The 27,081-nt window shown below is 41.7% G+C and overlaps 1 protein-coding gene across 1 annotated transcript in view; it reads left to right on the top strand.

The window, feature by feature from the left end:
- The window catches only part of EDEM2 (ER degradation enhancing alpha-mannosidase like protein 2), a 32,054-nt gene extending 19,465 nt beyond the window's left edge, over nucleotides 1-12,589 (top strand). The window contains exons 9-11 of the mRNA XM_003359958.5: nucleotides 5,422-5,566; nucleotides 8,915-9,036; nucleotides 12,026-12,589. Of these exons, the coding sequence (XP_003360006.1) occupies nucleotides 5,422-5,566; nucleotides 8,915-9,036; nucleotides 12,026-12,526 (768 nt within the window). The 3' untranslated portion in view covers nucleotides 12,527-12,589. The remainder of the gene's footprint in view (nucleotides 1-5,421; nucleotides 5,567-8,914; nucleotides 9,037-12,025) is intronic.

The following is a 27,081-nucleotide window of genomic DNA, read 5'->3' as shown; positions in this document are numbered from 1 at the left end:
GCCATGACGGGAACTCCAGAAATTTATATTTTAAAATTTCCTCTGACCATAGGCTCTGAGTATTAAATTTTTTTCTTCTGGATTTAGTTACCATTAGTATGTAAGTGATTTAAAAACATTTATAGCATTTATATATATATGGCATGGCATATGGAAATTCCCAGGCTAGGGGTCAAATCAGAGCCACAGCTGCTGGCCTGTGCCACAGCCACAGCAACTAGGGATCCAGGCCGAGTCTGCAACCTGCACCCTGAGCACATGGTAATGTCAGATCCTTAACCCAATGAGCAAGGCCAGGGATCAAAAACCCTCATCCTCATGGATACTAGTTGGGGGATTAATTTTCCTCTGAGCCAAGTCAGGAACTCCCTATAGCTTATAATTTTTTATGGTAATAAACCTGAAAGCAATTTTATTTGAAGTGCATTTCTTAAATGAGATTTTTGGGGCTTTTAAAATTTTTAAGCAGTTTGTGTATTTGTGCATGAATAATACATGTTGCTAAAACAGGGCATGATTAGGCATCAATTTTATTCCTGCTTTTCATTTTTTTAGATGCAAGTGCCTAGGAGCCAATGCACATAAATAAATAGATGGAGCTGCAAGGAGTTTGATTATTGCAGTACCATTCAATTCTTTGAAATCAGTGAGTTAGTAGATTGAACCATATAAAATTGCCAATATTGAACCATTTTTGACCTGAAAAAGTAGCAGTATTATGTGGTTCAGTCTTTATATGGTTAAAAAAATCACATAATGGTCTATCATCAAAAATATTTTTAAGGACTTCCTTGGTGGCCTAGCGGTTAAGGACTTGTTGTCACTGATGTGGCTCGAGTTCAGTCCCTGGCCTGGTAACTTCCGCATGTCATGGGTGCAGCCAAAAAAAAAAAAATTTTTTTTTTAAAGCGCTCTCTCTGCTGACAATTTGACCAGTTCCTCTTTCAATTTTTTGAAAGCCAGGAATTGAAAGCTGTCTCATTTGCAGAAGGATTTGTTACTGTGTGGTTAAAGGCATTAATTTTTCTCTACACCTACACTAGTATTTTATTTTTTATTTTTTTTAATTTAATTAAATTAATTAATTTATTTATTTTTGTCTTTTTAGGGTCGCACCCATGGCACATGGAGGTTCCCAGGCTAGGAGTCTAATCGGAACTGGGGCTGCCAGCTACACCACAGCCATAGCAACTCAGGATCTGAGCCGTGTCTGCGACCTACACCACAGCTCACAGCAACACTGGATCCTTAACCCATTGAGCGAGGCCAGGGATCGAACCCACAATCTCATGGTTCCTAGTCGGATTTGTTTCTGCTGCACCACAATGGGAACTCCCTACACTAGTATTTTAAATTTTACCTGGTTCAGTGCTCAGGAAGTTTTTATACCTAAGGACAGTTCCACAGTAAGGTTGGAGATTGTTGGTGGGTACACTTTGCTCTGGTAAAATATAAGGATGGTTGTGTAAGATACAGAATGGATAGCCTGCCTGGTGTTACAAACATATTCTTAGGCAGATCCATTTTAGGAAAGTTGAGGATCTGGAAATCTATTTCCCTAAAACTATTTGTGGGAATTCCCACCGTGGCTCAGTGGTTAATGAATCCAACTAGAAATCATGAGGTTGTGGGTTTGATCCCTGGCCTCGCTCAGTGGGCTAGGGATCTGGCATTGCTGTGAGCTCTTGGTGTAGGTTGCAGATGCGGCTTGGATCCTGTGTTGCTGTGACTGTGGCTGTGGTGTAGGCCGGCAGCTACAGCTCCAGTTAGACCCCTAGCCTGGGAACCTCCATATGCTGCAGGCACAGCCCTAAAAAAAGACCAAGAAAAAAAGACACCCCCCCAAAAAAAACCCTATTTGTGACTACATTCCTCTTAGAAAACCTGCTTGTACATCCCAGCCATGGAACTGATCATGCCGTCTGACTTTGCATGATGCCATTTCTGTGCATGTCCCCCAGGAAAATAACTCAAAAGGGAAAGATGCAACCTGTGTACAGATATTTCTAGCAGCAAAGTTCATGACAAAGAAAAACTAGAAATGGTCCAAATACCCAGTAATGAAGAAAAAAATAAGTGACTATACTTTTTCCCTTTTTTAAAATGGTGGGTAAAATACATGTAACATAAAACTTACCATCTTGACCTTTTACAGGTCACTGGTATCTATGTTCATGCTGCTGTGTAGCCATCACCACCATCCATCCCCATAACTCATCTTGTGGAACTGAATCTCTATACATTTTCTTTCTTTCTTTCTTTCTTTCTTTCTTTCTCTCTCTCTCTCTCTCTCTCTCTCTTTCTTTTCTTTCTCCCTTCCCGTCCCGTCCCTTCCTTTCCTTTGCTTTCCTTTCCTTTCCCTTCCTTCGGCATATGGAAGTTCCCAGGCTAGGGGTCGAATCAGAGCTGCAGCTGCCGACCTACATCACAACCAGAGCAACTCGGGATCCGAGCCACATCTTTGACCTACCCTACAACTCGTGGCAATGCCAGATCCTTAACCCACTGAGCAAGGCCAGGGATCAAACCCACATCCTCATGAATCCTAGTCAGGATTGTGGCTGAGCCATGAAGGGAACTCCTGAACCTCTATACATTTCAAACAATAATTCCCTATCTCCTCCTCTAAGCCCCTAACAACCACCGTTATGTTTTCTTTCTTTTTTCTTTTTCTTTTTGGCCACCCTTGTGGCACATGGATGTTCTGGGTCCATGATCAAACCCATACCACAGTTGCGACATGTGCCACAGCTGCAGCAGCACCAGGTCCTTAACCCACTGTGCCACAGGGAACTTCCCCACCATTTTATTTTCTATCCTTGTGATTTTGACCACTCCAGGTGCCTCATAGAGGTGGAATCATACAGTGTTTGTCTTCTTTGGTCCATTTACCGTAATGTCCTCAAGGTTTCTGCTTGTAACATGTGTCAGAATTTCCTTCTTTTTAAGGCTGAATAATAGTCCCTTGTATGTATATACCACACTTTGCCATCTTGGTTTGTGTAGGATTTGTGTGCATTGTGCGTGACACTTTCCGCAGTTTGAGAAGGGGTCCCTTCTCTGTGAGGTTATGCTAACACTAACAGGTAACATTTATTGAACATCTCTTCAGTGTCCGGCAGGTAGATGTATTACATTAGGTATTCGCGAAAAAGTGATTTATGTGCCAGGCATTTTACACAGAATCATCATAACACACTGAGGTAAACATTGTTTCATAAATGAAGAAACAAGGCTTAGAGTTAAATTTGTTCGTTAGCTCAACAGATATTTGAGTGCCTGCTGTCTTCCAGGCCCTGCTCTCATGAAGTTTATAGAGGATGAGACACAAAAACTTAGACAAGTTCACAGAATAATAAGTTGTAATGAAGGATACAAATAAGGGGCTCAAGAGAGGATATTGGATGGGGACCTACTTCAGATAAGAAGGCCTCTCAGAAGTGGTGATGCTCAAGCTGATACGGGAAGAACCGAGGCTAAGGGATGACATTCCAGGCAGAGGAAACATGAGGTGTGAAGGTCACAAGGCAGGAAAGAGAAGAGTGTTTATCAGAAACAAAAGCAGTATGGCCACCGTCCAGGAAAGGGAAGGGTCAGTCAGGGAAGGTCAGCGGTGAACAGGTCGTACAGGGCCTTGAGGGCCACGGTGCGGTGTCTTGACCTCATGCCGAGCCCGTGGAAAGCCGCTAAGGTCTGTAGACTGCAGTAAGAGAGTTCCTCTGGATGCCTTGGGAGAGTGGTCAGGAGAAGACTAGTGGTGCGACCAGTGGGAAGGCCTTTGAGGTCACCCCAGTCAAGATGCTAGTGCGCAGGTGGTGGCTCTGGAGATAGAAAAATCTTGACGTCTTAGAGGGAATTGACAGGAGTTGCTGATGGACTTGGATGTGGTGGTTGGGGGAGAGGGAGGAGTCAAGGATGACCATAGGCATCTGGCTAGAGTAGAATCATTGGAAGTGGTGCCATTTACTGAGAAGGAGAGAAGTGAGTGTAGGGAGGCAACCTTGCTGGGGAGCGAGGAAACTAAGAATTTTGTTTGGGAAATGTCAAGTTCTACCCCTGACACAATCTGATGAAAATGTCAAGAAGGTTGGCTGTTTTTCTGTGAGCTTATATTAATATGGATAGCTACCAGACTTCTCTTGCTGGCTCAGTGGTTAACAACTCGACTAGGATCCATGAGGATGCAGGTTCAATCCTGGGCCTCACTCAGTGCGTTGGGGATCTGGCGTTGCCATGAGCTGTGATGTAGGTCACAGAAAAGGTTCGGATCCCCAGTTGCTGTGGCTGTGGCATAGGCTAGCGGCTGTGTCTCCGATTTGAACCCTAGCCTGGGAACCTCCATATGCCACAGGTGCGGCCCTAAAATAGTTAAAAAAGAAAAAAAAGATTGTTGCTTAGTAGCAGCTAGTAACATTATAAATACATATATCCCCTGACTCAGCAGTCCTAATTCTAGAAATTTTTCTTATATATACACTTCTCATATGTTTCAGCCGACATGTGTAGGGTTATTTGTTGCAGCATTGATTATTACAACCAATAGCGAAATATTGGAACCAAGCCAACTCTCAATAGGAAACTAATTCAATCATAGTCCAAGCAATGGAACTATGCAACTATATAAATAGGAGGAGGGAGTGCTTTATGTACTTACATGGAAAAATCGAGATATGTTATTAAATGAATAGAGGGAACCATAGACCAGTGTATTTAATAAGCTATATTCAGTGCGGGGAAAATAATATACACTCAGACATCTTTGCTTATGTTTACAAACTAATGCAAAGTGGTTATTCGCTGGGGTCCAGGGTCAGGGTGAGTCTTAGTACAATCAACTTTTTCTTTTCTTTTTGCTTTTAAGGGCCACACCTGCGGCTTATGGAAATTCAGGCTAGGGGTTGAATTGGACCTACAGCTTCTGGCCTATGCTACAGCCACAGCAATGGGGTATCTGAGCTGCATCTTCGACCTATACCACAGCTCATGGCAACCCAAAATCCCGGACCACTGCATCCTCACGGATACTAGTGGAATTTGTTTCCACTGAGCCACAATGGGAACTCCAACTTTTTCTTATTCTTAGAATTTTGAATCAGATGGGTTGACTTATCTATTTAAAAACTGTTAGTAGCCAGGGTTGACTGAGCATGTACTGGTGGGCAAGGACTTGTATACAACCTCTGTCTTTCACAACAACATAAAACATATACTGTATTTTGCCTGTTATAGATGAGGCTCAGAGAAGTCAAGTTTCTGATTTGAGGCTGAATGAGGGGTCAGTAGCTGACTCAGGGTTTGATGGCAGATCTTTTTGGCTCGTAAGCCTTTGCTTCTTCTTTTCCCTGAGGGCCTGTGTGGGGTTTGGGGATGTGGGTTTTCTGCCTAGTGGCTGCTTGTCTGACAACTGCTTCTCTCCTACAGAGCCTCATTGGGGACATTGACAATGCCATGAGAACCTTCCTCAACTACTACACCGTCTGGAAGCAGTTTGGGGGGCTCCCAGAATTCTACAACATTCCTCAGGGATATACAGTGGAGAAGCGAGAGGGCTACCCACTCCGGCCGGGTAAGCAGCATCTCTGGTCCATCTCTGGCACACAAGCTCTGAGTCTCCAAACCCCAGACCTCACATTTCTATGAGGCTCCATGCCTCCCTTGCAAGTGCTCAAAGCTCCCCCCCCCCCATCTGCTTCTTCCAGTGGCTCTGGATGATTTTCCTGCTAGGAATTATTTATCCCCATATTTTCAGAGGAGGAAACAGAAGCCTAGTGGGTTGAAATGGCTTTGCCCAAGGCAGTTAAGTGTAGGAGCTAGGAATGGAACCCAGGTGTCCTAACTACATACTCTGCTCTTGGATAAGTGAGTGAGATGGAAAAAGCCAGGTCAACACCTTTGGAGTTCCTGCTACCAAGATTTCAGACGTGGAAACCAAATTTGTAAGTTGGTGGGTCAGGTCAGATAAATTAGGCATCTATGGGAAGTTAGAACTTTGGAATGAACTTTAGGAATGAATCATCTCTTCTCGTCCACCTCCCCATTTGCAGCTTAGAAGTCAAGATTTAGAGAAGGAAGGGACTACATACTTGATAACTCTCCTGAGTTCCTTTCCAGCTCCGATCTTCTGATTCACTGAAGGAAACTTCAACATTGTGAGGCGGGGAAGGGAAAGGCGGACAGAGGAAGGAAGCTTAGTCAGCACACAGTCACCCCCGCCCCCCAAATAAGTTATGTTACTATTGTTTTAGGCTCTTCCCACCTGAATGCCTTTCAGATGTGGGGTGGGCCTTCTAGTAGCTTCTGCCCATTCTGCCCTTCTCTACCCCATTTCCTTCCTCCTCTTACCCTCTAATCCTTTAAATGATTGTTGTAGGGGTCCTGGAGGGGGAACAGAAGAGGAAGTAAAACAGCAACTGGAAAGAGCAAATTAGGCACTTTTGATTCCTTAGGGGTTGCCATTTTTAGTATTTCTCATGCATTTATTCATTTTTGTTGTTGTTGTTTGTTTTTTTCTTTTTAGGGCCACACCCACAGCATATGAACGTTCCCAGGCTAGGGGTCAATTCAGAGCTGCAGCTGCCGGTCTGCACCACAGCCACAGCAACGGGGAATCTGAGCTGCATCTGCAACCTACACCATAGCTCACAGCAATGCCAGATCCCACTGAGCGAGGCCAGGGATCGAACCTGCGTTCTCATGGATACTAGTTGGGTTCATTACCGCTGAGCCACAATGGGAACTCCTTGTTTTTTTGTTTTTTTTTTTTTAAAAAAGCAAATGCTCAGATGGTATTGTATCCCGTGTTACCAATAGATGAGATGAAGACAGTTTAAGATTAAATGTAAGACAGACTTGTGCATTCTTAGGGTTAGAGGGAACCTGAGAGGTCTTCTGATGGAAATCCCCCTGTAATAGCCCGGCCAAGTGGTTTTGTTGTCTTTGTTCAGTTACCACCAGTTGCAGGAGGCTCACTACTTGTAGAGGCAATCTGTTCTGTTTGCAGGATAGGCTGGCAGGAAGGCACAGTGGAAAGGAAGGCACCACAGCCAGGCATCCAGGAATGCCTTAGTCCAGTGACCCTTCCTACCCCAAAGCAATAGCAAATGGGAGATAAGTGCTATTCTATAATTAGATAGGCCAGTGCCTGCCACCCTGGTCCATGTATCTGACCAGCAGTGCTGGAGCACTGAACCAAGCCTAAAAGCCTCTGTGGGCCATTACTTCCCCCTAAGTCCAAATCTAAGCTTTGGGCTGTCACCCTCTTCTAAAGAGTTGGCCAGATATACAGAAAATTAAAGCAGTCATTAGCCTATGCAGGCCCATGTGAGTAAGAGAAAACGAGAAATGAGATGCTTGGTCCTGGCTACACTGAGCCAGCCAGCTGCCAGAAGCATAAGGAGAAGCCTCCCATGAGGCCACCGTCTTTTCTGTCTTTGAACACGCACAGTGTGTTCATCTGCTAGTAAATGTACCCCAGTCTGTGTCTTAGAATATTTGCAGTTAGATTAGCAGGTGTCTGGAGGCCTGTGGGATAAAGGGAAAGGAGAAGTAGGAGAAAACTGGGGAGATAGGCGGCAATCTTCTCTCCAAAAATAAGAAATAGAGTTTGAGGTAATAAATCAAAAGCGAGAAAAGTGCCGATCAAGGGCCAGGAGGAAACAGGAAGTAGAACATCAGGAGGAGAGGTTGGTATAGGGAGGGGTGAGGCATTCTTTCTTCTCCGAGAAAAGACAGTAAAGAAGTTGGAAGTCTGGAGTCCCCATTGTGGCTCAGCAGTAATGAACCCAACTAGTATCATGAGGACGAGGCTTTGATCCCTGGCCTCACTCAGTGGGTTAAGGATCCAGCGCTGCCGTGAGCTGTGGTGTAGGTCATAGATGTGGCTCGGATCTGGCGTTGCTGTGGCTGTGGTGTAGGCCAGCGACTGCAGCTTCAATTTGATCCCTAACCCCTAACCCCTAAATTGATTCCAAATATTTGAAATTCCATGTGCTGCATATACAGCCCTGGAAAGCAAAAAATAAAAAAAAGCAAAAGTGGGAAGTCTATGGAATTGTAGCTTCTACCCACTGGGCCCACCCTAGAGGTCAAATCTTTCATTTCCATAATAGCTCTAGATATCTGAAAGCTGTAAACACATTTTGCTGCGTTTTCATTTCTCTGGAATGAATATTCTCATCTGGACCAGCTCCCGTTGGCTAATAGCCATCTTATGACGGGATCCATGTCTAAGCATCAAATTCCAGGTGTGGTGTAGAGTAGGGTAAGACTCTTGACTTGTTCTGGGCACAGTGAACTGATGGCAGCATCTTGGCTAGATTGAAAGTTGATTCCTGAATATCTTCACCTTCATCTTTTTGTCCATCCTAGCTTGGAAAGAGCTTTATAATGACAGGCTCATGCTCTAAGTTTTAGGATTGGGTTAGGTTGTAAGTGACAGAGAAAAAGTAGTAGCTTAATTCAAATATAAATTTATTTCCCTCTGATTTTCTGGTCCTGTATGGCTGTCTTTGGTGTCAGGGATGTTAATCCCACACTGACTACTGGGAACAGTTGTTAGTCCAGGCAGTCTTGTGCTTGGGTAAAGTTAGCTATTCAGTTACTAAGGAAGAAGGAAGGAATAGATATTGGGAGATAGGCAGCAACCTCTGTCACCCTCCCTGTCTCAGAGCCTGGCTGCCTGGCCCCTCTTGGAATGGGAGTCGAAGGTCTGTTTTAATGCTGGTTTTCACAAAGCTTCAGACTTTGGGTATATACTGGCTCTGAAGATTAGTATTAAATGAGTTGTCCTAGGTTCCCCCTTCATTGGGACCCCGTGGACAAGGTATGGTGGGAGGAGCCCCTCACTGCCCCAGGCAGGCCCCAGGCCTTCCCTGATCAGCCACTGGGTGAGCAGGGTCTGTCTTGAACTTTGCAGAACTCATTGAGAGCGCAATGTATCTCTACCGTGCTACGGGGGACCCCACCCTCTTAGAACTCGGAAGAGATGCTGTGGAATCCATCGAAAAAATCAGCAAGGTGGAATGTGGATTTGCCACAGTAAGTGTTTCCATGGGCCCGAGAGTTGGGAAATGTCTCCCCCTGCTGCCAGGGAGCCTCTGGAATATTAGCACTGGAAGGGACCTTAGAGATGTAAGTAATACCTTTATTTATAGGTGGAGAGACAGGAACAGAAGCTGAGAGCCTTGCTAGAGGTCTCGGAGCTAATGCAGGTTGAGTTGGGATTAGTTCCCAGGGGTCTTGACTCCATGGCCTTGGATTCTCTGTGCTTTGGAGTCCTTTAGCTGTCTGAATAGGCTACTTTGCAAGGGTGAGTTTCATGAAACATTTTGTGAAAAGGCCTATAAAATGGATTATTGAAGAGAAATACAGAGTTCCGTAGCCTTATGTGCAAACCCAGGGGTCATTAAAAACAGCCTTACTGGGTCTTCCAGATATTTATGAGTGGCTTTCACAGGCTAGGCGGTTATAGCCGTGAAGAAAAACCAAGCCCTGAGCTGACATTTTAGTAGGAAAAACAGTGAATGTCCATCTAGGAGACAGAAGGAAGGCCCATGTGGTTGGAAAGGTGTGAGCAAGGAGGAAGTGGGGGGAGATGCAGTCCCCAAGGTCAGCAGGGGCCAGATCATGTAGGGCCCTGGGGAAGAGTTTGGATTTTGTTCTGCTTGGCATGAGAAGCCTGGTTAGGATTTACAGCAGAGCAGAGATATGTCTGATTTGTAGTTTAGAAAGATCCACCCTGGCTGCTCTGTGCAGAATGGATTGAAAGAGTCAAGGATGAAAGCCATGTCACATCCTTAGAGGACCCAAGCAGGCAAGATGTAAACAGTGGTTACGGACATGGAAAAACCAGATGTGTCAGCAAATATCATGGAAGAAAATTCACCAAAAAGCCCATAGAGGTTTTTTTAGGGTGTGGTATTAAAAACAAAAACCCTTCTTTTTCAAAAAGTTGTAACATGATTATATTCCAAAAGTAAAACACAGATACTTATTTTTAAAGAAAAGACCTATATGTGTAGGAGAAATATAAAGCAATGATATGTTTTAGTTTCTAATATGCTGTATTTTGTGAAAAGCCAAAGTGGATGAGCCCGTTGGGGCTTTAGGAACTCTTGATTTATTTCCACGAAAATGAAGCCTTTGGAGCCCTTCCAAAATGAATGATGGGAATAGGCGTCTGACTCCTTGGACTCTGGCAAACAGGACAAGAGAACAATAATTTTTGGTACTTCAAGTCCATATTTTAGTCATTTTTTTGTGTAAAATAGATATCTACTGAGAATTAGTTTTATTTAAAAAAATACATTGCTCAATCTGAGAAGCTAAAATAAATGGATGTAGCAAGTAAACTTACTCAGCCCTGATTGTAAACTCAGTATGAATTTTTCTTCATAAAGACTCCTAATTAGTTGCTCATAAAGAGCAAAAATCCTGATAACCACCTTCGTGTCCATTAAGTGAGGATGAGATAAGTAAATGATGCTACATTTAAAAAAAATAAGGCATTCCCATTGTCCATCAGTGGTAATGAACCTGACTAGTGTCACTGAGGACTCAGGTTCGATCCCTGGCCCCGCTCACTGGGTTAAGGATCCAGCGTTGCTGTTAGCTGTGATGTAGGTCACAGACATGGCTTGGATCTGGTGTTGCTGTGGCTGTGCTGTAGGCCAGCAGCTGCAGATCCAGTTCAGCCCCTAGCCTGGGAACTTTCTTATGCCAAGGGTGTGGCCTTAAAAAAAAAAAAAGAAGATTAAATTTTTACATCATTAAAAGTCAGTGTTTAGAATCCCAAAAGGATAAGATAAAGGGGGTAGGAGATTATTATAACATGTGGGAGGCCAGGGAAGACCATTCAGATGAGGCAGCAATTGAGCAGAGGCTTGACGGAAGTGAAGGAGCTGACAGGGAGGATGTCTGAAGGAGAAGTGCTCCAGGCTGAAAAAACAACAGTGTATAGAACTAGGGGTGGGCGTGTGCTTGCTCACCCAAGAGAAGGGCTGTGTGGCTGGATCTCTGGGAGCCAGGGAGAGAGCAGGAAGAGATGGCCAGGGAGGGGCAGGAGCCAAATCACAAAGGACCTGTTAGGACTTTGATTTTTTTTTCTTTTTTGCTTTTTTAAGGCCGCACCCATGGCGTATGGAAGTTCCCAGGCTAGGGGTTGAATTGGAGCTATAGGTACTAACCTACACTGCAGCTCACAGCAGCTCCAGATCCCCGACCCACTGAGCAAGGCCAGGGATCTAACCCAAATCTTCATGGATACTAGTCAGAGTCAATTCCACTGCACCACAATGGGAGCTCCTGATAGGGGCTCTGATTTTATTTGATTTTAGTTTTAAAAATTTTTTTGGAATATAGTTGACTTACAGAATTGCGTTAATTTTAAGCATACCACCAAATAAGTCAGTTATGCATGTACATATATCCATTCCTTTTCAGATGATTTTAGCATATAGGTTATTACGCAGTATTGAGTCAATTTCCCTGTGCTATCCAGTAGGTCCTTGTGACCCGCCCGTTTTATATCTACTCGTGTATGTCAGTCCCAACCTCCTAATTTATCTCTCCTTCCTCCACATTTCCCCTTTGGTAAACATAGGTTTGGTTTTGAAATCTTAGAGTCTGTTTCGGTTTTATAAGTTCTATTTTATCATTTCTATTAGGTTCCACGTGTTATATGGAATATGTTATCTTGTATGATATTTGTCTTTAGAAAGAGAGAAGGACTTTGACGTTAGTCTGTAGGAAGTGGGATATAAACAGAGGGTTTTCCGTGGACGAGTGACAGGTAAGACTGGTTATATAAACATCCTTTAGGGTGGAAATGGAAGCCCACGGACAGTTGTGATGACCCTGGGTAAGAGATGGTGCCGACTGGGAAAGGGCAAAGCTCTGAAGAGTTAAGCGATTCATCCAAAGGCCCTCAGCCCCTTAGTGGGAGAATAGGAATGCCTAACGGGGTCCCCTGACGCTTTCTGCTGCACTGTGATGCTGTCCTGATTTGCTTCCCTCTCCCACATGGCAGATCAAAGATCTGCGAGACCACAAGCTTGACAACCGTATGGAGTCTTTCTTCCTGGCCGAGACTGTGAAATACCTCTACCTGCTGTTTGACCCTTCCAACTTCATCCACAACAATGGTTCCACCTTTGATGTGGTGATAACCCCCTATGGGGAGTGCATCCTGGGAGCTGGGGGTTACATCTTCAACACAGAAGCGCACCCCATCGACCCTGCTGCCCTGCACTGTTGCCGGAGGCTGAAGGAAGAGCAGTGGGAAGTGGAAGATTTGATGAGGGAATTCTACTCTCTCAAACGGAATAGGTCGAGATTTCACAAAAAATCTATGAGCTCTGGGCCATGGGAACCCCCAACAGGGCCAGGAACATTCTCCTCCTCTGAAAACCATGACCAGGCAAGGGAGAAGAAGCCTGCCAAGAGGAAAATCCCACTTCTCAGCTGCCCTAGTCGGCCCTTTACCTCGAAGTTGGCATTACTGGGACAGGTTTTCCTAGACTCCTCATAACCACTGGATGACTTTTTTGTTTTTGAAACTAAACTATAACAATAAATCTACTTTTGACTATCATGGTTTCCTATTTTACATAATGGGTTGTTTCATGAGATTTCATTCAAAGGACAGATTCCTGGCTAAAAACAATTGCAAATCTAGTTTGTTTTTCTTATACAATTGAAGACGCAGCTAAACTTTTTTTTTTTTTTTTTGTCTTTTGTCTTTTTGTTGTTGTTGTTGTTGCTATTTCTTGGGCCGCTCCCGCGGCATATGGAGGTTCCCAGGCTAGGGGTTGAATCGGAGCTGTAGCCACCGGCCTACGCCAGAGCCACAGCAACGTGGGATCCGAGCCGCATCTGCAACCTACACCACAGCTCACGGCAACGCCGGATCGTTAACCCACTGAGCAAGGGCAGGGACCAAACCCGCAACCTCATGGTTCCTAGTCGGATTCGTTAACCACTGAGCCACGACGGGAACTCCGCAGCTAAACTTAAGGTCAGCTGGCCCCAAAGACCCCAGTGGTTGGTAGTTGAATCTCAGGAGTTCCCTGGTGGCCTAGTGGTTAAGGATTTGGCATTGTCACTGCTGTGGCTCTGGTTCGATCCCTGGCCTGGGAACTTCCACATGTCATGGGCGTGGACAAAAAAAGATACTTGAATCTCCCTTCCTTTCAAGGTTCCCATTTTCTGGATCTTCGAGGAAGGTGTTATATTTGTCAGTTCTTTTGGAGGGGGTTCATTTTTTTTTAATTGACGTAGAGTTGATTTACAATATTATATAAGTTCCAAATGTACAACCTAGTGGTCAGATATTTTTAATACTTAACAAAATGTTCACCACAGTAAGTTTAGTTATCATCTGTCACCATTCAAAGTTATTACAGTAGTATTGATTGTATTCTCTAGGCTATACGTTACATACTGTGACTTATTTTATTTTTTTTATTTTTTGCCTTTTTTTCTAGGGCCGCTCCCGCGGCATATGGAGGTTCCCAGGCTAGGGGTCCAATCGGAGCTGTAGCTGCCGGCCTACACCACAGCCACAGCAATGCCAGATCTGAGCCACATCTGCGACCTACCCCACAGCTCACGTCAGTGCCGGATCCTTAACCCACTGAGTGAGACCAGGAATCGAACCCACAACCTCATGGTTCCTAGTCAGATTTGTTAACCACTGAGACATGACGGGAACTCCTGTGAATTATTTTATAACTGGAAGTTTGTACTTCTTATTCTCCCTCACCTATTTCACTCCCCCCTACCCTTCTTTTCCTCTGGAAAAAAACCAGTTTGTTCTCTGTATCTATGAGTCTATTTCTGTTTTGTTATGTTTGCTCATTTTTTTTTTTAGGTTCCACATATAAGTAAAATCATATGGTATTTGTCTTTCTCTGACTTACTTCACTTAGCATAACACCTTCTAGGTCTATCCATATTGTTGCAAAAGGCTAGATTTCATCCTTTTTGTGGCTGAGTAATATTCCATTGTGTGTGTGTGTGTGTGTGTGTGTGTGTGTGTGTGTGTGTGTGTGTGTGTGTGTGTGTATACACCACATCATCTTCATCCATTCATCTATTGACAGGCACTTAAGTTGCTTCCATATCCTGACTATTTTAAGTAATGCTGCAATGAATATAGGAATGCCTATATCTTTTCAAATTAGTGTTTTTATTTTCTTAAATACCTGGAAATGAAATTGCTGGATCTTTTGGTAGTTCTATTTTTAATTTTTTGAGGAACTTCCATACTATTTTCCACAGTGGCTGCATCAGTTTATATTCACACCACAGTGCATAGGGTTCCCTTTTTTCCATATTCTTGCCCACACTTGTTATTTGTTGTCCTTTGGATGATAGTCATTCTGACAGGTCTGAGGTAATAGCTCATGCGTTAATTTGCATTTCCCTGATGATGAGTGATATTGAGTATCTTTTCATATGCCTGTTGATTATCTGCATACCTTCTTTAGAAAAATGTCTATTCAAGTGTTCTGCCCATTTTTTAATTGGATTTTTTGTTGAGTTGTGTGAATTCTTTGTGTCTTTGGATATTAATCGTTTATCAGATATATTGTTTGCAAATATTTTCTCCCATTCAGTAGGCAGCCTTTTTGTTTTTCGGGTTTTTTTTTTTTTTTAATATAGTTTCCTTCTCTATACAAAAGCTTTTTAGTTTGATGTAGTCCTGTTTGTTTATTTTTTGCTTTTGTTTCCCTTGCCTGAGGAGACATATCCAAAAAAATGGTGTTAAAACCAATGTAAAAGAGCATACTGCCTATGATTTCTTCTAGGAGTTTTATGGTTTCAGGTCTTATGTTTAAGTCTTTAATCCATTTTGAATTTGTTTTTGTATATGGTGTGAGAAAGTTGTCCAGTTTGATTTGTTTGCATGTAACTGTCTAGTTTTCTCAATACCATTTATTGAAGAGGCTGTCTTTTCTCTCCAGTGTATATTCTTGCCTCCTTTGTTATAGATTAATTGACCATATAAGTGTGGGTTTATTTCTGGGTTCTCTATTCTGTAGCATTGATTTGACTCTTTTTGTATAAGTACCATACTGTTGTCATTACTGTAGCTTTGTAGCATAGTTTTAAACCACGAAGTATGATACCTTTAGCTTTGTTCTTCTTTCTCAGATTTATTTTGACTATTCAAAGTCTTTTGATTTCATACACATTTTAAAATTATTTTTTCTAGTTCTATGAAAAATGCCATTGGTATTTTGATAGGGATTGCATAGAAGCTGTAGATTGCCTTCAGTAGTATGGCCATTTTAACAGTTCTTCCAATCCATGAACATGGTACATCTTTCTATCTGTGTTTCCTTCAGTTTCTTTCATCAAGGTGTTAGTTTTCCAAGTATAGGTCTTTTTCCTCTTTGGCTAGATTTATTCTTAGGTATTTCATTCTTTTTGTTGCAATTTTAAATGGAATTGTTTTCTTAATTTCTCTTTCTGATAGTTTGCTGTTAGTGTATAGACATAGAACAGATTTCTGTACGTTGATTTTGTATTCTGTAACTTTATGGAATTCATTTATTCTAATAGTTTTTTTGGTGGTGGCTTAAGGATTTTCTGTATATGGATTCTGTATCATGTCATTTATGAACAGTGATAGTTTAACTTCTTCCTTTACAATCTGGATTCCTTTTGTTTTATCTTGTCTGATTGCTGTGGCCAGAACTTCCAACACTATGTCAAATACATAATATTTTAGTGGCAAAAGTGAGCGTCCTTGCCTTATTCCTTGTCTTAGAGGAAATGCTTTCAGATTTTCATCGAGAATGATATTGGCTGCAGATTTGTCATATATGATTTTTATCACATTGAGACATTCCATTTGTACCCACGTTGTTGAGAGGTGTTTTTTTGGTTTGGGTTTGGTTTTTTTTTTTTTTTTTTTTTGCTTTTTAGGGCTGCACCCAAGGCATATAGGCATATGGAGATTCCCAGGCTAGGGGTCCAGTCAGAGCTACAGCTGCTGGCCTATGCCACAGCCATAGCAATGCCAGATCTGAGCCGTGTCTGCAACGTACACCACAGCTCACGCCAATGCTAGATCCTTAACCCACTGAGTGAGGCCAGGGATTGAACCCGCAACCTCATGGTTCCTAGTTGGATTTATTTCTGCTGCACCACAACAGGAACTCTGAGAATTTTTTGTCTTTGATCATGAATGGATGTTCAGTTTTGTCAAATTTCTCGTTGTGGTTTTTTCTTTTCTACTCAGAGGAGTCTTTTTTTAACACTTCTTGTAAAGCTGGTTTTGTGGTGCTGAACTCTTAGCTTTAGTTTGTAAAATTCTGTCTCTCCTTGGATTCTGAATAGGTAGAGTATTCTTGGCTGTAGCTTTTTTCCCTTTTATTACTTTGAATATATTGTGCCACTCCCTTCTGTCCTGCCTAGTTTCTATGGAAAAATTAGCTCATGGTCTTATGGGAGTTTTCTTGTATGTAGCTGCTTAATTTTCTCTTGCTGCTTCTAAAATTCTCTTTAATTTTGCCATTTTATTATAATATGTCTTAGTGTGGGTCTCTTTGGGTTCATCTTGTTTGGGCCTCTCTGTGTTTCCTAGACCTAGATCTGTGTTTCCTTTTCTAGGCTAGGGAACTTATCATTTCTTCAAGTAAGTTCTCTGCCTCTTTCTCTCTCTCTTCTCTTTCTGAGACCCCTGTAATATGAATATTAGGATACTAGATGTTGACCCAGAGGTCTCTTAAACTATCATCATTTTTCTAAGTTTTTTGTGTTTTCTGTTTAGCGTGTGTTATTTCTACTACTCTGTTTTATAGTTCGCTGATCCATTCCTCTGTGTCATCTAATCTACTGTCGAGTCCTTTTAGTTTATTTTTAAATTTCAGTTATTTTATCTTCAGCTATGTTGTATTTTCTTTGTTAAAATCTCACTGTGTTCATCCATTCTTCTCCTGAGTTCATGGAGTGTCTTAATTGTCATTACTTTGAACTCTCTATTAGGCAGACCAAACATCCATTTCATTTAGTTCTTCTGGGTTCTTGTTCCTGTTTGGAATATATTCCTCTGTCTCCTTATTTTGCCTAATTTCTGTGTTTACTTCCATGTTTTAGGTAAGTCAGTTTCTTTTCCCTATCCTGAAGATGTGGCCTTATGTAGGAGACATCTTAGGAGGCCCAGCAGCATATTACTCTCTGGTCATCAGAGGTATGTGCTCTAGGGGTGCCCCCTTGTATGAGCTGCGTGGACCCTTCTTGTATAGTGGGACCATCTACTGTGGGCACACTGGTAGGTAGGGTTGACCCCTGGCCAAGTTGGCTTTCAGGTCCCGCCTCATGTTGGGATTGCTGGCCTGCTGGTAGGCAGGGCTGGGTCCTGGCACAGCTGGTTGTGGAGCTCAGGAGGGCCCTGAGGCTGGTTCCTGCCTGCTGGTGAGCAGGGATGAATCCTAGGATGGCCGACTGTGTGGCCTAGGGGGGCCAGGGGCTGATGCCACCTTACTCAGGGTGAGACCAGGTCTGGGACAGCTGGCTGTGGGCTGGGAGGTCCCAGGGCCAGTTCTAGCCCACTGGTGAACATGTACACCCTGGGACTAATGGACTGGAGGGGGACTCCAAAATTGTTCTTTCCAGCATCAGTCTTCTCATGGTAAAATGAGCTCCCCCAAAATGGCTGCTGCCAGCATCTCTGTTCTTAGGGGGAGTCCTAATTGCTTCCTACCTCTGGGAGGCTTTCCAAGATCAGCAAGTGAGTCTGACCCAGGTTCCTTTTAGATTATTACCTCTACACTGGGACTCAGAATGTGTGAGATGTTGTGTAGGTCCTCTAAGAGTGGAATCTTTGTTTCCTATAGCCTTCTGGCTTTCTTACACAAAGGCTCAGCTGGCCTTCAAAGCCAGAAATTCAGAGGTCTCATCCTCCTGGTGCGGGATCCCTGGGATGGGGAGCCTGATGTGAGGGTCAGACCCCTTGATCCTTGGGGAGAACCTTTGCAATTGTGATTCCTCTCCTGTTTGTGGGTCACCTGAGAGCGGTGTGAGTCTGGACTATACTGCTTCTCTGCCCCTCCTTCCCATCTCATTGTGGTTCCTTAATCTTCTTCTTTCTTTCTTTCTTTTTTCTTTTTTCTTTTCTTTTCTTTTTTTCTTTTTTTTTTTTTTTTTTTTTTTGGCTTTTTAGGGCTACACCTGCGGCATATGGAGGTTCCCAGGCTAGGGGTTAAATCAGAGCTGTAGCTGCCGGCCTATGCCACAGCACCACAACCATAGCAGCTTGGGATCCAAGCTGCGTCTGGGACCTATACTACAGCTCACGGCAACACCAGATCCTTAACTGACTGCGCAAGGCCAGGGATCGATCCCGCAACTTCGTGGTTCCTAGTCGGATTCATTTCCACTGCGCCATGGCAGGAACTCCTGTGGTTCCTTCTTTATATCTTCAGTTATGGAAAACATTTTCTGCTAGTCGTTAGTTCATTCTCATGGATAGTTTCTCTGTAAATGGTTGTAATTTTGGTGTGCCTTTGAGAGGAGGTGAGCTCAGAGTCTTCCTCCTTAGCTGTCTTAACCACATCCCCCTTTGGGGTCTTTAAAGAAATTTCTCTGTTAGTTCTTGTCCCGGCCTGTGCTTCTGCCATTTGTTATGCCCTTCCATGCCAACGGAGATTTATTAAGCATTTTCATGTGCCAGTTCCAGCCCTAGATTTTAGTGGTGAACAAGGCAAAGAGTTTTTATTCTTGTGGAAACTAAATTCTATCAAAGAGAAATAAACTAGCAGATATATAAAATAACATTGTGATAAGTGCTATGAAGAAAACAGGATGCTGTGCTAGAAAATATTGGGAAGAGTAATCTATCTTGGATAGGTGGTGAGGGGAAGTGAGTTTTTAATCTTTTAATTATGGAAGATTTACAGTAAGAGAGAACAGGGTAAAAGTAGAGAGAACATGTACTCACCACCCAGCCTCAATAAACGCAGCTTCCAAGACAGTCAACTCACGACCAACTTTATTTCATTTATATCCACACAAGATCATTTAGAAGGAAATCAGCTGCAAACATTGTATCATTTCATCCATAAGTATTTCAGAATGCACCTTCAAACACACCTATAGAAATCAACAAGTATCTTAATAACTTGATTAATGTTCAAACTTTTGAACATTAATCCAATTAAGTGGATTTATAATGCTTTTATAAATGTAGTTTGAATTGGAATCCAAACAGAGTTCGTGCAATTTGCAGTTAGATGATATATCTCTGAAGTGTCTTCTAATTTTCTGTAGGTGTTCTCGCTCTTATTTTTTTAAATCAATCTTATCAATATCATTTATGCACAATAAAATGCACGCATTTTCATGAATTTTGGCAAACGTAGACACCCATGTTAACACCACCACAATCACGATACAGAACAGTGCTCTCAAACAGACCTCCCTGGGATGACAGAAATGTTCTGAGAACTATCAGAACTATTACACTGTCCCGTAGAGTAGCCATGGCTTACATGTGGTTATTGAATCCTGGCAATGTGGCCATGCGAAGGAGGAACCAGATTTGTTTTTTAGTAGATGTTATATTTTAGAGGAGTTTTAGATTCATATCAGTATTAAGCGGAAGGTGCAGAGATTTTCCGCACACCCCTTCCCCTGCCTCCACACTTGTGTAGCCTCCTCCCCCATTATCAGCATTTCCAATCAGAGTGATCCTGTGTTGACACATTATCACAGAGTTTATTGTTTACATTATGGTTCATTCTTAGTGTTGTACATTCTATGTATGGGTTTTGACAAATGTATAATGACACATGTCCACCACTATAGTATCCTACAGAGTAGTTTCACTGCCCTAAAAATCCACTGTGCTCTACCTTTCCATCACTTCCTCTCTCGAACCCTGGGTAACCACTCACCTATTTACTGTCTCCATAGCTTTGCCTGCCAAAATATCATTATAGGGAGCCTTTCTGGATTGGCTTTGTTCACTTAGTAACATGCATTTAAGTTTCCTGCATATCTTTTCATGGTAGATAGCTCATTTCTTTTTAGTACATTGTCTAGATATACCAGTTTATTTAACCATTCACCTACTGAGGACATCGTGGTTGCTTCTAAGTTTGGGCAATTCTGAATAAAACTGCTATAAACACAAGCTTTTGTGTGGACACGTCTTCTGCTCCCATGAGTAAATACCAAGGAACATGATTGCTGGAGATTATAGTATGTTTAGTTTTTTAAGAATCCACCAAAGTGTCTTCCAAAGTGACTATATCATTTTGCATTTCTACCATCATTGAAAATTCTTGTTTCTCCACATCCTTGCCAGCTTTTGAACTGGTCAGTGTTTTGAATTTTGGCCATTCTGGAAGATGCGTAGTGGTATCTCATTTTAATGTGCATTTCTCTAATGACATATGATGTGAAGAATCTTTTCATATGCTTGTTTACAATCTACATATCTTCTTTGGTGAGGTGTCTGTTAAGGCGTTGGCTTACATTTTAATCAAATTTTTTTTAATCGTGAGGTGTTCTTTGTATATTTTGGATAACAATCCATTATTATATATGTCTTGCAACTATTTCTACCAGTCTGTAGCTTGTCTTTTCATTTTTTGGAACTCTTTGTTACTTTCTTTTTCTTTTCTTTTTTGTTTTTTTAGGGTGGCACCTGCAGCATATGGAGGTTCCCAGACTAGGGGTGGAATTGGACCTGTAGCTGCCGGCCTACACCACAGCCCCAGCAACACTGGATCTGAGCTGTGTCTGCGACCTACACCACAGCTCATGGCAACACTGGACCCTTAACCCACTGAGCGAGGCCAGGAATCGAACCTGTGTCCTCATGGATGCTAGTCAGATTCATTTCCACTGAGCCACAACAGGAACTCCACTGAACACTTTGTTACTTTCATTGTGATTTGTTAAAGAAACTGGGTTGTTTGTCCTATAGTTTCCTGTATTATGGGTTTTGGTAATTGTGCCCCTGTGGATTTGATTCTTTAATATCTATCTGTGGTGTTTTTGTTTTGGTAAATTGGTATTAAGGTCTTGAGGCTTCATCAGATTTAGATTTTATTGTTCAAGAATGTTTCATAAGTGGTGGCCCATACTTCAGTCAGGAGGCACATATGTCTGGTTTTCTCTGTTACTAACAGCCACTTGTTGACCATTACCTAGATTCCTTATTTCAGTAGGGGTTACAAATTCATGATATTCTAATTTCTCTAAAGATGTTTCCTTCTCAACTATTTGAGTACCTTGAGGTATATATAGTTCATATAGGAAAGGCCTGGTTCTTTCCCTTTATTCAGCAGTTTTCAAAATAATGAGTAGGAGTTCCCATGGTGGTTCAGTGGTAACAAACCGACTTGTGTCCATGAGGATGTGGGTTTGATCCCCGGCCCCACTCAGTGGGTTAAGGATCTGGCATTGCTCTGAGCTTCTGTGTAGGTCACAGACAAAGCTGAGATCTGGCACTGCTGTGGCTATCCTGTAGACCGGCAGTTGAAGCTCTGCTTCAGTCCCTAGCCTGGGAACTTCCATATGTGGTCCTAAAAAAATAAAAATAAAAAAAATATTAAAAAAGGAGTAGATGCCCCAGCATCCTCTAAAGGGGACAATGAAATTAAAAAACAAATTTTAAGCTCTTGGATTTAAACTCAATGATGGAATGGAAATGTTCTAAAATTAGGTTGTGATGAAGGTTGTATAACTAGAAATGTAATAAAATTCATTGAATTAAAAAAAACAATGCATGATCCTTGATTGAATCTTGAGTTGAAGAGAAAAGACTCTAGGGGACATTCTGGGGAGGGGGGCAACTGCAGACATTTGAATATAAGGTAATTTTAAATCAACGTTAAATTTCTTGGGCGTGCTGGTGTCATGGTTATTAGGAGCATGTCCTTGTTTTGGGGCGATAGATCTGTAATTTCAAATGATTTAGCAAAAAATGTGATATATGTGTATGTAGATGAAGAATGAAGATAAAACATAATTGGTGAGCCTCAGCAAGGATATATGAGTCTTTATAGTATTATTCTTTCAATTTTTCTATGGGTTTGAGAATTTCCCCGCCAGAAGCTGAGTGAAAATAAAATATTATAAATAAGGTGCTTGGCCAATGGTAAATACTCAAAAAAGGGTGGATTTCACATAGGAGTATAAGCTCCATGAGGGCAGGGGCTTTGTTTCTTTTATTTAGCCCTGTAATCCTAGTACCTACAACAGTGCCTGGCAGGTAAGATGGTTTTCAACAAACATTTTTGAAACACATCCTTAAGAGGCTGTACATTAGAAATGCAATGTGAAAAAATATAATCATCTGTAACAACACCAAAGGGCGGTGCATGAACAGCTACTTCTCTGGCCTGAATATAACTGTGCCAGTTGCTTAATTAAAATGACTTCTAGGAGTGTCTGTTGTAACAAATCCAACTAGTATCCATGAGGACTTGGGGTTCAATCCTGGGCCTTGTTCAGTGGGTTAAGAATCCGGCGTTGCTATGAGCTGTGGTGTAGGTTGCTGACACAACTCGGATCCTGTGTTGCTGCGGCTGTGGCATTGCCGTGGCTGTGGTGTAGGCTGGCGGGCTACAGCTCCAATTTGACCCCTAGCCTAGGAACTTCCATATGCCGCAAGTGCGGTCATTAATAAAAAAAAAAAAAAAAAGAAGGAAAAAAAAAAGAAAAAAGGAAAAAAAAGACTTCTGGGAGTTCTCATTGTGGTACAGTGGGTTAAAGATCTGGCATTGCCACACCTGTGGTGTGGGTTGCAGATGTGGCTTGTATTTGATCCCTGGCCTGGGAACTTCCGTGTGCAGCTGAAAAAGGAAAAAAAAAAAAAATGACTTCTCTATGATTAAAAAAATTGCCCCAGAAAAATACATCTGCCCAGCTGAGACAAGTTTGGTAGCTCATTTACAAGAAGTGATATTCTTTGAATAGCATCAGCATGTTTGGTTAAGCCATTTGGGATATTGGGTGGGGCGGGGAATGGGAGAAGTGGGGAAAGTAATCCAGTTAAGGAGCTTCAGTTTTTCTAACACTGACCCAAATTGACATCAACTGGCCTCTTAGGGCAGGTGTACTACGCCCTCTGGTGGTGAAAGAAACTTACCTGGTTTCTATGAAAAAGGCCCTCAGTACAGAGATGGAGTGGAAAGTAATGCGTTTACCCAGAGGCTTCTGGAAACCTATCTCCTTATTTCTAATCAGTAGTGACCTTAGAACTGAACTTGATGCAGTCATTTTGACTCAGTGAATAGCCAGCTTTGGGGAATTCTTGGGCAAGGCTTGAGCTGAGGCAGTTACAAATGGAAAGTGACATTTGTAATTGGGTCCAAGCTGAGGTGAGAAGACTTGTCCCCAGCATGAGTGCCAAGGGGAACCTAAAGGGCCATTTGAACTGTAAAATTTGTCAGGATCCTGTCTCTTCACCGTGACAAGGATGAGAGTAGACTCCGCCACATGCCTTAGGAAGAACTCTGGGCATTAGCCTGGGGCTGTGACTGTCCAGGGAAGGCTGGCTGCTGCTCAGACAGTTGACCAACGTCCAGCTTTGTATTCCTGGAAATTCCTTTTCTTTTCCTTTCTTTTTTTTTTCTTTCTTTCTTTCTGGGGCCATACCTGTGGCAAATGGAAGTTCTCAGGTCAGGGGTCGAATTAGAGCTACAGCTGCTGATCTACACTACAGCCACAGCAACACCAGATCCAAGCTGCCATCTGCCACTTGTGGCAACACTGGATTCTCAACCCACTGAGCAAGGCCAGGGATCAAACCTGCATCCTCATGGGTACCAATCAGGTTTTTAACCGGCTGAGCCACAATGGGAACTCCATCTTTTTTCTTAATTTCTAACATTAAAAGAGCATTCCCCCCTGAGTGTAAAAATGATACATGGGCTGTGTAAAAAATTATGAAAAATGTTAATAAAGTCAAAATTACCTGGACTCTGTCTACACTGTGAAGAACCACGCTGACAATTTTGATAACATGTCCTTCAGGTAATTCTTTTTTTTTTTTTTTTGCTTTTTAGGGCCACAGCCGCAGCTTATGGAGGTTCCCAGGCTAGGGGTCAAATCAGAGCTACAGCTGCCAGCCACAGCCACAGCCACAGCCAAATCAATGCAGGATCCGAGCCACATTTGCGACCTACACCACAGCTCATGGCAATGCCAGATCCTTAACACACTGAGCGAGGCCAGGGATGGAACCTGCAACCTCATGGTTCCTAGTCATGGATTCATTTCCGCTGCGCCAAGATGGGAACTCCTCTTTCAGGTAATTCTGTAAATATAACGACAGAGTAGGAATGTCTAATTACACACGAATGGGGTCATAATAGACTTCCCTTATAACTTGTTTTATTTTTCTTTCATGAACATATGGTGAACAACTTTATACCCAGTTATATGTATATGATTTGTAAAATTTACGTTTTAAATTATTAAGGTTATATATGTTTAAAATGCAAATAATAGTGTGAAAGCTAAGGAAATGAACATTCTTTCCCTACTTCCTAATTCCATTCTTAGTGGTAACTGTTTTCAACTATTTTGTGATAATCCTCCAGATTCTGTAATGTATATACACGTTTATACAAGTAGATGATTTTTTTTCTTACACAGATGGGATCACAAGGTACACATTGGTCTTCCATGAGCTTTTTAAAATATTATTGTGTATTTGCTTTTTTTTTTTTTTTTTTTTTTGCGTACCCATAGTATGCAGAAGTTTCCAAACCAGGGACTGAACCCGCCACAGTTGTAACCAGAGCTGTAGCAGTGACAATGCTGGATCCTAACCCATTGAGCCACAGGGGAACTCCCCATGAGCTTTTTTTACTTAACTATAAAATAACAGTCATGAAATCTTCCCATGTCAGTATGTATGTGTGTGTCTTATTCCTTTTACTGCCTGTGTAGTATTCTGCTGAAGAGATGAACCATGGTTCATTTATTGATGGATATTTAGATTTTTCTAATATTTTGATATGTTAATACTTCACTGAATATTTTACTAATATAATCATGGTATACTTGCTCAGTTGTTGCTAAAACATAAATTCCTAGAAGCAGATCAAAAGATATATTTAATTTTATTTGAAATCTTAGTATTTCATTTTGTAAATAATGATGTTCAATGGCTCAAATGTTCCATTATATTGAAATACTAGAATTTATTTAATTGTGATCCTATTTTATTGTTATATTGTTTCTATTTTTGCTTTCATAAATAACACAATAATATTTTTGTGTTATGTCATCATATCAAATAACATCATTAGGGAGTAATTATTGAATCAAAAGGTTTATATTTCTTTATGACTTAATTCATATTGCTAAAAAATTTCTTTCCAGAGAGAGACATCAGTTTACGCTCTCACCATCAGCATTCTACTATTAGTAAAATTGAAGTGGGCATTTTTTTAACACATTTACTGGTCATTTATTTTTCTTTTGTGAATTGCCTCTTCCATTCTGCCTATTTTTCTATTGGGTTGCTTGGTTTTTCCTTGATTTCTGTAGGAGTTCATGCATCTGTTCATTAGTTTATTGAGCCAATAAACAAATATTTGATCACCTACTATGCATCAAGGACTAGTCCAGGTACTGGAGATGAATGGAGCATTGAACAAAGACCAAGATTATGCTCTAGTCAGGGGGAGGAGTGCAGAAATAAACCACTGTGTCACGCAGAGACAGTGCTTTCAAAGCAGACAAAGCAGGTAATAAGACAGCGAGTGTAAGGAATGCTAATTTTATATAGATATTAGGGAAGGTCTCTCCTTGAATAGAAAGAAACCTGCAGTATGGGAGGTAGCAAGCCATTCAGAGAGAGCTTCCGAGGGATGAGAACCTTCAGGCAGAGGGCATAGTAAGTTCTTCATACATTCTGGATATTGACTGTTTCTCAGAATATCACTTGCCTTGTATGGTTGTTTATAGTGTCTTGTACAGAAAGTTTTAACATTTTTAAGGACCAGACTTGTCAATCTTTTTCTATTCATGACTTCTGGATTTTATGATTGAGAAGAATTTTCTACCCCCAAATCATGAAAGTATTCCCACATATTCACTTCTACTATTTTTATACTTGGATTTTTAACATCTCATATAATTTGCATATCATAATTTTATGAGGTATAATTGACATATCATAAAATTCACTCATTTTGAGTGTACAATCCAATGATTTTTAGTCAAATAAGGGATGTATCACCATTACCACAAACCAGCTTTAGAACTATATTTTGATTTTGTTATATGTAACTTAATATGTCTGAGATTCATTTTAGCTTTTGCTGTAAAGTTTAAGACCTAAATTTTTTTTTCTTTCCCCATTGATTTGAAATGTCTCCCTTACCACATGCTAAAGTTCCAAGTATATCTGGATCTGGTCCCTGGTCTCCCTGTCTTGGGGTCACAAATAGGGTTTTACTTGGCCTATGGAGTTTTCAGAACTGGGTAATTTCACATCAAAACCCAGCTTTTTGGCTGTTCTGGAAAAACTAGACGATTCAGCAACAATCTGCAGGAGAGGGTAGAGATCACTCCTTTTGATGGGCCTGAGGATGGTGACCACAATCCCAGTGTGCCAGGAACAATCCCTATATATGCCTGCTGTCCTGTTGTAATTGTTAGCAGCATCCTTTCATTCTTAAATATGTTCTGATTTGAGCAATAAACTATGCGGCACAATCTCCACCATTCCTTATTGCATCACACCCAGCATTCCTCTTTCATTTATTTTACATGATCCCCTCCCAGGAAGAAAAAAGGAGAGGAGAGGACGAGATCCTGCCACAGAAATTTGCCAAAAAAAATGATTACGTTGGTTCGGAGTAGAGAGAACATACCGTCCTGTGTGGAGAAATTACGACGTTTCCTCTGACAGAGAATATGATGTCACAATTTACCAATCCTTTCCCCTTCCATTATTTCATTTAACTTCACGACAATCTAGTTACACATCTTACCCAGTTTGTTACTGTGTATTTGCATATGGATTTGCTGACCTCCCCTGTAACTTGCATTTGAAAACAGGGACTTTGTTCTGCTCAGCACTGTTTTCCCAAGGACTGTTCGGTA

The sequence above is a fragment of the Sus scrofa genome, chromosome 17, assembly GCF_000003025.6.
Source record: "Sus scrofa isolate TJ Tabasco breed Duroc chromosome 17, Sscrofa11.1, whole genome shotgun sequence".
NCBI lineage: Eukaryota > Metazoa > Chordata > Mammalia > Artiodactyla > Suidae > Sus > Sus scrofa.
The sequence above is the reverse complement of the archived record's forward strand: the minus strand, read 5'-3'. Positions and strand labels throughout refer to the sequence as shown.